The sequence below is a fragment of the Humulus lupulus genome, chromosome 9 (genome assembly GCF_963169125.1).
Source record: "Humulus lupulus chromosome 9, drHumLupu1.1, whole genome shotgun sequence".
NCBI lineage: Eukaryota > Viridiplantae > Streptophyta > Magnoliopsida > Rosales > Cannabaceae > Humulus > Humulus lupulus.
This window is the reverse complement of record NC_084801.1, coordinates 127,477,028-127,487,988: the sequence shown is the minus strand read 5'-3', so window position 1 is coordinate 127,487,988 and position 10,961 is coordinate 127,477,028. Positions and strand designations below refer to the sequence as shown.

Below are 10,961 nucleotides of genomic sequence, written 5' to 3'. Positions count from 1 at the left end.
TTCACCTCCCTGTTTGAGATCTCAGCTTGACCATTTGTTTTGGGGTGATAAGGCAGTGCAGTACGGTGATAGACTCCATAGCGAGCAAGTAAAGCATCAAGTTTCTTATTACATAAATGACTCCCTCCATCGCTAATGAGAGCTCAGGGAGTACCAAACCTTGTGAAAATATTCTTATGCAGAAAATTCATGACCGTCTTGCCATCATTTTCTTTCGTTGTAGCTGCCTCAACCCATTTTGACACATAGTCCATCGCTAATAGAATTAACAGGTTGTTGAGTGATGATGGGAAAGGGCCCATGAAGTCAATGCCCCAAACATCGAAAATCTTAACCTCAAGGATCACATTAAAGGCATTTCATTCCTCCTCAATATTTTTCCAGTACGTTGGCAACAATCACAAGCTTTCACAAAAAAATTAGCATCTTTAAATAGACTTGGCCAATAAAACTCGCTTTGCAATACCTTTGTTGCTATTCTTGATGCTCCAAAATTCCCACCACATTGCAAAGTGTGACAATGGGTGTGAATTGAGTGCATTTCATCCTCAGGCACACAATGAAGAATAACTTGATCTGCACGATGCCTATAGAGAATAGGCTCCTCCCAATAGGAGTGTTTCACCTCCGAGTAAAATTTCTTCAACTGTTGCCTTGACATCTTAGGAGGCACAACCTTTGATACCAAGAAATTCACATAGTCAGCATACCACGTCATTGTAAAACTGTCATTTACCCCAAACAACTGCTCATCGGGAAAGTGATCATTTATTTTCACTTCCTTGTCATTCGGGATTTCTTCCACCTCAAGTCTTAACAAGTGATCTGCTACCAAATTCTCAGTGCCTTTTTTATTCCGGATCTCCAGGTCAAACTCTTGCAACAGTAAAACCCATCGGATAAGATGGGGTTTTGCATCTTTCTTGGTCATCAAATATTTGATTGTAGATTGGTCAGTGTAAACAATTACCTTGTTCCTAATCAGGTATTGTAACGCCCTGGGTAGCTAAGACCGTTACACTGTGTATTTATAAAGGTGCAGGACTTGCTAATCAAGTCATTTAGTTGAAAACATGTCACTAAAACATTAATGAACTAGGGTTAAAAAGGTTTTGGTCATAAAAGATACATTTCATATAATTAAACTTTTTGTACAAGGGATCCCAAAAGAAACAACGTTTGAAAGTCAGTTTACAAAATTTCAAGGTATAAACAACGGCTAGGCACTCTAAGGGAAAAACATACATTTATGGTCCTCCTGTTCCTGTCTCTTCCTCAATCGTGGCAGCCGAGCGGCTAGTCATGTACATTCTGTCTTCAAAGCTCTCCGAATCAAGGCTGATCAAGCTGACTCTTGCCTTTAACTGCACCACAGAGCACCCGTTAGCCAAGGCCCAGCAAGAAAACATAACATCATAGCACAAATATTGATAATAATCATGTAATTCTTAAAGCATGTTCATTCACGTAGCAATCCATACTAATCATATAACTCATAGACATAACCATGAATCCACAAGCCAATACTCAGCTATTCCACATGTCATAATCAACAATTAATAATGATAATCAGATCACACAATAACCAAGGTCGACACCATTAGGTCGCACCCTCTGTTTACCCCACTGACTCCGATCCGCTTAAACCGATCTCAGTGAATATTAAGCTGTCCTCAGCTACCAGTGGCTGAGTCGTGCCCTGTGCGCTAATGTAAACTCTGGCACTCTTAGGCCATTTGTTTATTATTCACATGGCATAATACCATCCTTCATAATGTATAAAAAAAATAGGGATCCCTTAGTCCCGTTATAAACTCACAACCGGGTGCAGTTTTCTTACCTTTAATTTTCAAGTGTTCTGATTACGAGAGATGCCCCTTGAGCACAATCTATTTCCCGAGCCCTAGCTTATACCTAGTCACAACCAAGATAAGGGATTCCATTAACAATTGTAAAAAGGTTTCTGGATAAAGTTCTAGCCTCCGGGACATCGAATTCCACCAAACGCGGTAGTGGAATCGATCCCGAGCACCCTAGGTTAGGTTCCCGCACTTAAAAACCCCAAAAGACCAAGAATGCCCTTAAGAGCCATGGCCCAAGCTTCCCATGCCATGGCTTGCTCCCAACCAGAGGCCTAGCCTCGCCCAAAAATAGACACGGGTCGCGGCCCAGCACTCCCCATGCCGCGGCCCGCCCTTCTTCCCCAGCACCTATTTGCTTCAGAGGACCACGACACACCAAGAACTGAGCTGTGCCCTGACCCCTTAGAACCCAGAAAATCCACCATTTTTAACACTCAAACCTCACTCAAGTCCACCCAAACCATCCTAATGATACAATCTAATTATCACAAACATTCTAGCATGTTTTCAGCAACATAACCCAGCAAAAACCTAGTCTAGAAACTCATCAAAATAACATTTTAATCTCTGAAACCCATAAGCTCAAGAACACCAAAACCCAACCAATAAAACACAGAATTCAAACACTAAACCATAAATTGGAGCATACCTTCATTGAAGAACCAATCCTCCAAGAAATTGTTGAGCTAACTCCCAGGTCTTTAGCCTCAATTCAACCTTAAATTCAAACCCAAGAACTCTTAGAATCCAACCATATCTACACAATTTACCACCAAAGGTATAACTCAGAACTTACCTCAACTCTTGATTAAATCCTTTAGCTAACCCTAACCTAATCTCCAAAGTCTCAGCTCAAATTCTCTGAGTTTCCAACCACTCTTTTCTTAGTTTCTGTGGTTTCCCTTGAGAGAGAGAGAGAGAGAGAGAAGAAAGAAAAAAGGGTCAGTTTGTCCTTGTTCTACATTTCTGAGTTTTTTTTAATCTATCCTTAATTGATTAAGTGACTCCCGAGGCTCGGGGTACCAAAAAAGTCCCCGAGGGTAAAATGGTAAATTTTCCCCAGTATTCCCACCTAGGCTTCCTAACCTCAAATATATCTCCATTTATTTATTTCGATAACCCAGATAATCACCTAATACCCAAAATACCCCTTGACTCGCCTTGAGCCAAGTATTAGGTCTCGTTGTGACTTTCCTGCTAACTAGCTCCCTAGGATCGCCTCAAGTCGCATGCTACAGATATACCCACATAATAATGTGGTCCTCACAATTATAACATATAATCACATTTATGCCCTCAACGAGCTAAAATTACAAATATACCCCTTTAAGTTAAACAGGGCCTACATGCATACTAATACTCGTAGACATGCATTTCATATATTCATATAATCATACAAGCATGCTTATCACATAATCATGCACTAAACTATTTAATTCACATATAAACCAATTTATGCCCTTCTGGCATACTAATCAAGGCCCTTAAGCCTTATTAGTGATTTTTGGGTTGTTATAGGTATGGTCTAAACCTCTCAAAGGAATAAACAATTGCTAGGAGCTCTTTCTCTGTTGTGGCATAATTCAATTGTGCATCATTTAGAGTCCTACTAGCATAGTGAATAGACCAAAATACCTTATATTTTCATTGGCCCAAAACTGCTCCCACTGCATAATCACTTGCGTCACACATTAGTTCAAATGGAAGATCCCAGTTTGGAGCAATAATAATCGATGTCAAGATTAACTTCTCCTTAAATACCTTAAAAGCATTTAGGCACTCTTCGTTAAAGTCAAAGGCAACACCATTCATCAACAAGGTGGAAAGGGGCTTCGAGATCTTCAAAAAATCCTTTATGAACCATTTGTAAAACCCAGCATGCCCAAGGAAGCTTCAAACCCCTTTGATTGACACAAGTGATGGTAGATTTTCAATGGTAGAAATTTTAGCTCGATCCACCTCAATTCCTTTACTAGAGACCTTATGGCCAAGAACAATACCCTCTCACACCATAAAATGGCACTTTTCCCTATTCAGAACTAAATTAGATTCTTCACACTGCTGCAACACTGCTTGAAGATGCTTCAAACACTCATCAAAGGACGACCCAAAAACTGAAAAGTCATCCATGAAGATCTCAATAGTTCTCTCGACCATGTCAAAGAAAATAACCATCATACACTGTTGAAAGGTAGGAGGAGCGTTGCAGAGCCCAAATGGCATTCTTCGAAATGCAAAAGTACCATAAGGACAAGTGAAAGTGGTATTCTCTTAGTCTTCTGGTGCAATGGCAATCTAATGGTACCCAGAATAACCATCCGAAAAGCAATAGTAGTTATGGCATGCTAATCTCTCAAGCATTTGATCCAGGAAAGGCAGGGGAAAAATGGTATTTCCTTGTTGCTTTGTTCAATTTGTAGTAATCAATGCAAATCCTCCATCCTTTCACTATTCTTGATGGATTCAACTCATTCTTCTCATTCTTTACCATTATCATCCCGCTCTTCTTGGGCACTACCTGCACTGGGCTCACCACTATCAGAAATTGGATGGATGATCCCAACATCTAACCATTTAAGAATCTGCTCAAGTACTACTTCTTTCATAGATGGGTTGAGTCTTCGCTGAGCTTCTATTGATGGCTTACTATCCTCTTCCATCAAAATTTTATGCATCACTGTTGAAGGGCCTATCCCTCTAATATCTGCCAATGTCCAACCAATGGCTAATTTATGAGCTCGTAAAACCCTCAATAACTTCTCCCTCTCTATTTTAGAAAGTGCAACAGATACAATTACAGGTAAGTCTCTTTCTCACCCAAATAAGCATAACACAAATGATCCAGTAGAGAGTTCAATTCCAAATTTGGTGGTGCTCAATGGATGGCAATGGTATTTCTAGCCCTTATTCCAACTCTTCGAACTTCTTTTTGTAAGGCTGGTAAGAATTTATCCACTTGACATATTTCATCATCATTATCTTCCTCACCACCTATCAAAACCGCCTCTAAGGCATCACTGTTCTACCTTCTTCTTGAAACTGCATTATCGATCGCATCAGTGCTATAACAATTCTCACTCGCTCTCAGATAAGACATTGCCTTGAATACATTAAAAACTACCTTATCCCCTTGAACTCTCAATCTCAACTCACCCTTTTCACATCAATTAGAGCCCACCCTGTAGCCAAGAATGGTCTTCCAAGAATAATGGGGACATTAGAATCATCTTCCATATCTAGAACAATCAAATCTGCTGGGAAAATAAACTTGTCTACCATGACTAGCACATCTTCAACAATACCCCTTGGATGCTTGATTGATCAATCTGCGAGTTGAAGAGTAATAGTAGTAGCCTTTGCTTCACCAAGACCGAGCCTCCGAAACATAGATAAAGGCATCAAATTAATACTTGCCCCAAAATCACACAAAGCATGCTTGCATTCAAAACTCCCGATAGTGCAAGAAATAGTGAAGCTTCCTGGATCTCTCAGTTTCTGGGGGAGTTTCCTTTGTAGAATAGCACTACACTCCTCTGTCAAGGCTATAGTCTTATAATCATCCATTTTTCTCTTTTTGGACAAAATCTCCTTCATGAACTCTACATAGCTGGGCATCTGTTCTAAAGCTTTAGTGAAAGGGATGTTAATGTGTAACTTTTTGAACACCTCTAAGAACTTAGAAAACTGTTTATCAAGAGTAGTTTTCCTAAGCCTCTGAGGGTATGGGATTTTTACTGGAGAATCAACAACAGCAACTAGAGGTGCCTTTTCTGTAGCAGGATGGTCTTCAATAACCTTCTCACTCTCAGAACCAGATGTCTCACCCATCTCTGTGTTTTCTCAACAGATGATTTAGGCACAGATTGTTCAACTTTCTTGCCACTTCTCAAAGTGATGGCCTGACATTGTTCCTTGAGATTCACCATAGTATTGCTAGGAAAATTTCCCTGAGGTTTGTTATTCAACATGTTTGCCAACTGCCCCACTTGTGTCTTAAGATTTCAAATGGATGACCTTGTCTTAGTCATAAACTAAGTTTGCGTATTGGTTATATTCATTGGGCTTTTCTTGTTGAAATTGTGGCCTAGGTTGTTGTGAGGAGGAAGCTTGATTCATGGGTAGTTGTGGCATATTCTGCTAGTATTGGCCCTGAAACTGTGACTGATGGACTTGATTGTTTCTCCAAGAGAACTTTGGGTGATTTCTCCAACCAGGATTGTAAGTGTTGGAGAATGGGTTGTTGAAAGGCCTCTAAAACATTTCCACTGCTTGAACTTGAGCTTGGTCCATATGAATATTATTATTAGGGTCACTTGAAGGACATTGATCAAAAGAGTATGGATCCCTACAAATTTCACAACCTGTTGGCATCTGAATGGCATTCACAGACATATTATTATGTTGCAACTGTTTTGTCCATCATGGTGTTGAGAAGTGGATGCTAGTCCACAATTTTTATAATGGATTGTGTGGTACTACTCATACCATAATTGATGTTGCAGCTAGTGGGGCATTCATGAGTAAGAGTGCTACTGAAGTATATGAATTGTTAGAAGAAATTTCCACTAACAACCACCAATGGTCTTATGAGAGGTCAACCAATGTTAGAAAGGTTGCTTGAATTCATGTACTAGATGCCATCATTGCCTTGACTGCTCAGGTAGCTTCCTTTTCTCAACAACTCCTTAAAATGCTCCCATGCATCATATAAAGACTCTACCTCCATCTGATAGAAATTATTAATCTCTCCCCTCAACTTTGCTGCCTTTGATGGAAAGAAGAACTTGGCCAGGAATTTTTGAGCTAAATCCTGCCAAATATTTATAGAGTTGGATTGAAGGGAGTTCAACCAACTGTTCACCTCAACCTGATTGCATCGTCGCTCACCCCATTATACTTGAATGTTGCACATAGCTCTAGAAAATTAGCTATGTGCATATGAGGATCTTCTGAGGGTAAGCCACCAAATTGCACAGTGGACTACACCATTTGTAAGATCGTCGGCTTAATCTCAAAGTAATTATCCTCCACAGTCAGTGGTCTTATACATGTTTGCACTCCCGTAACAGCTGGGAGTACATAATCCCATAAACTTCTCACAACAGGATTATGAGCTTGTCCTTGCACCACTTCTGGCACCCTTCCATTCAACCCATCATTGTTTTAAAGATTTGCCATAACCACAGTTCGACCATAAGCTCTATTGTTTCTATGATTCTGCCTGCACACTTTCTCAATCTCAGGATTTATAGGAACAAGGCTATCTGCTCCTCTTCTACTACGCATATAACAGAACTCCCTGAAAAGAAATGGTCAAGAATGCATGCAAAATAAGTTAGAAACAGTTCAAAGAACAACCAAATTAGAAATAGAATTAATTATATTGATATTAATCATTTCAATTCCCCGGAAACAATGCCAAAAACTTGTAGTGAAATTTAATAGCTATGCAAGTGCACACAGTCGTAATTTGTAGTAAATCTTAGTAAGACCAAGTATCGTCCCACAAGGACTGAATTATCAATTACCAATCAATTGATTTTTTTTGTTTCTATTTGGTTAACAATATTTTTGGTTGTAAAAGTAAAGAACAAGAACATAAACTATTGAAAATTTCAAGAATAAACACAAGAAATAAATTCAAGATTCAACAATTAGGGGTTTTAATCTCATCAAATATCCCTCCTATCAATTACTAATGCAGGTTTTCTTTTCTCCTTCTTATCAAGCTAGCAATTTGTCAAAAGCAGTTTATAGTCAAGTTACGAATTACAAACCTCGACCTAGATGAGAATTTTCTATATTTTTATGATAAATTCATCAACTAGGAAGCATTAACATTCACAATGTTTATATGCCACATAAACAATCATGATACTCTCGTTCTATGATTAAGCTTATGTCTAACCTATCATAGCATAATTAAATCTCACTTTTTAGATTTTGATTCAAAAACATGTAGATTATGATACTAGATGGACAATCGAATATCAAACAATAAGCATAGATAGGCAAGAGACTCAAAAATTGAAGAAGAAAATCAACTTTGCATTAGATCATAATGGGAGTTCAACTCAATTAAAATCCCTAATAACAAATTTAGTTCATAATCACCATTCTAAATTCCACGGCCCCTCCTTCCAACGCTGCGGCCTGTGCAGAACCTTGAAAACAATCATTCTATAAAGGACCTGGCCGCGGCGCATCAAGCCCTACCGCGACCCTTAATAACTTCTTCAATTTAAGCACTTTTTGTCCTGAAAATTCATCGAAGCCATAAAATATCTTAAGGATTCATCTTTTCACATAAACAACATCAAGAAGTTACTTTTTCATCATTTTTCTGCCAATTTTCTTCATTTGTTATTTTCCTTTATTTATTGACTAAAACCTAAAAAACAACAAAGACAATCATAATATTGCACTAAATAATAGAAAAGCTTAATAAAAACTATCTAAAACACAACCTAAACACAACACAAAATGAGACTCAACAATGACATGAGAATGATTCCTTATACATCTGCAGTTAGAAGTCTAATGTATGATATGTTGTGCACTAGACCGGGCATCTATCATGCAGTGGGAGTTGTGAGCGGATACCATTCAAACTCAAGAAGGGACATTGGATAGCGGTCAAGAACATACTAAAATATCTTCAACGAACTAGGGAATATATGCTAGTCTACTCGGGTGGAGTTCTGACCCGTTAGGCTACACCGATTCTGATTTTCAGACTGATGTCGATGACAGGAAATCAACTTCTGGAATGGGGTTTACTCTTGGGGGTGGAGCTATGATATGGAGAAGCATTAAGCAATATGCGATCTCAGATTCTACCATGGTGGCTGAGTACATAGCTGCTTCTGAGGCAGCTAAGAAAATAGTCTGGCTGAAGAAGTTCTATACAAATCTTAGTGTTATTCTAGAAACGGATAAACCCCTCATTTTGTATTGTGACAACAATGGGGTGATAGCCAATTCTAAAGAAACTCGGAGCCAAAAAAGAGCGAAAGCATATAGAGAGGAAGTACCACGTCATCAGAGAATATGTGGCAAGGGGAGAAGTGAAGGCCATGAATATTGTATCTGAGGACAATCTTGCAGATCCCTTCACAAAGACACTGGGAGAGACAACTTTTCTAAAGCATATAGAGGGAATGGTTTTAAGAGCAATGTCGCATTTGTTTTAAAAGTGCAAGTGGGAGTCTATTGGGTTTTATCCTTTATAAAACCACATTTCTTATGTAATTCATTCATTATCAATAAAGTAGTAGAAATAATTTTGTTCAATAAAATTGCATTGTTTACATGTTTTATTACATGATTAATTATTATTAATACAAACATTTATAAAATCCCAAAAATATGTATAGTTACAATTATAGTGACTCGGTCACAGTGGATTATAATTGTAATTATATGCTCAAAAGCATTTTTTTTCATAAGATTAAATCATTACACTGGACTTTTACTAATTGGGTAACCTATGAAAAGATTTACTTACACATATGGTGTGCTGTCATAGCCAAGACATTGAACAAGTAGATAAGATTTATATGATTCCATCTTGAATCAATTGTCTCACATACTCATGTCTTAGACTTATATATTTAGACTTCCCATTATATATGCCATCATAAGCTTTAGCTAATGTGACTTGGCTATCATAATATATCGAGATCATCGATACGTCATCCACGGTAATTAAGATATCCAACATGAGATCTCTAGGCCACTCGGCCTCCTTGTCGGTTGTCGCTAGAGCTATGAACTCAACCACCATGGTTGAGTGTGAAATACATTTTTTTAACCCCAAGAAACTTCTTCTCCCCCAAGCATAAACACCGTACCAGTAGTGGGGAGATTATCTCCCACACTCGATATCCAACTTGCATCGGAATATCCTTCAAGTATCTTTGGGAAATTTGAATATTGGAGGCCTAGCTTCTTGGTCCTCTTCAGGTACCCTAGAACTCTCTTAATTGACTTCCAATGTTCCATACTTGGATTGCTAGTAAACCTACTTAGTTTACTAACTGCATATGCAATATCTGCTCTTGTACAATGAGCGGTGTGTTGGGAAAACTTATACAGGATCTTGTTTATTTTCATGTAAATCTTATATTAAACAGATTAATATGAGACAACCTAGAACATATTTCTATAATTGAATTCAAATAGAAATAACGATAAGAACACTTACATTATACGCAACGGAATGAATAAGTCATTTCTTCAGTTTCTCTAACCCTTGTATCCTTTCTGTCGCAGGGTATCACCAAGAAACTTAACCAATCTTCAATTTTCTTCACAGCCTTCCAAAGTATCCTTAGAATCACCTAGACTAGAGAGGGAAATTCTCAACATATGTGATAGATACAAAGAGAATAGAAGAGAATATTGAGGCTTAGAAAAGGGCTTATGTTGTAGAGAGAATCAAAAGTGTAGAGCATCAAGAATAGATCTTCTGATCTTAAGTCAGATAGTCTTTCTGTAATCTGATTTCAACTCTCACTTAGCATTCCTTTTATAGACTCAATTAGTTCATTTATTTTAATTAAAAAATCAATAAAATAATACATAATATCAGCCTAATGGTAGAAATTATTATGGGCTTTAGGCCCGTGAAATTTTCAATTTAATTATAAGCCTGTTGGACTTAAAATCAAGGCCTGTATTATTTTCTATTGATTTAATTAATTAAATAGTTATTTAAATCCTTTATTAAATTAATTATTTATAATTTGAACCTTGATTTAAAGTTATTTATTAATTTAGACACCAATATGTCTAAATTAATAAATCTTCCCTAAAATCTCTTTTCTTCTCTAAATTGTATAACTGTGTGAAACTATCCAAATTTGACCTGGTCAACTTTGATAATTCTAATTGATAATTAAATCAATAAATTGATACTATCTAGATTATTTTATCCAAGGTATAGTGGGGACCATGGGCCTATGAAATCAAGCTCCAATAAGTTATCATAAATTTAACAAATAAATATACTAACTTTATAATTCCTCGTGACTCCACTAAAGACTCAAAATTGCACTCTTGAATTCATTGAACACTCTATAACCAATATAGATATGT

The 10,961-nt window shown here is 37.5% G+C and overlaps 1 protein-coding gene across 1 annotated transcript; it reads right to left on the bottom strand.

Annotated features, from left to right (window-relative positions):
* Positions 1-5,183: 5,183 nt before the first annotated feature.
* LOC133800031 (uncharacterized) lies at positions 5,184-5,690 on the bottom strand. Its single transcript, XM_062238010.1, has one exon. The coding sequence runs from the start codon at positions 5,688-5,690 to the stop codon at positions 5,184-5,186; it is 507 nt and encodes a 168-aa protein (XP_062093994.1).
* Between the last annotated feature and the right edge of the window lie 5,271 nt (positions 5,691-10,961).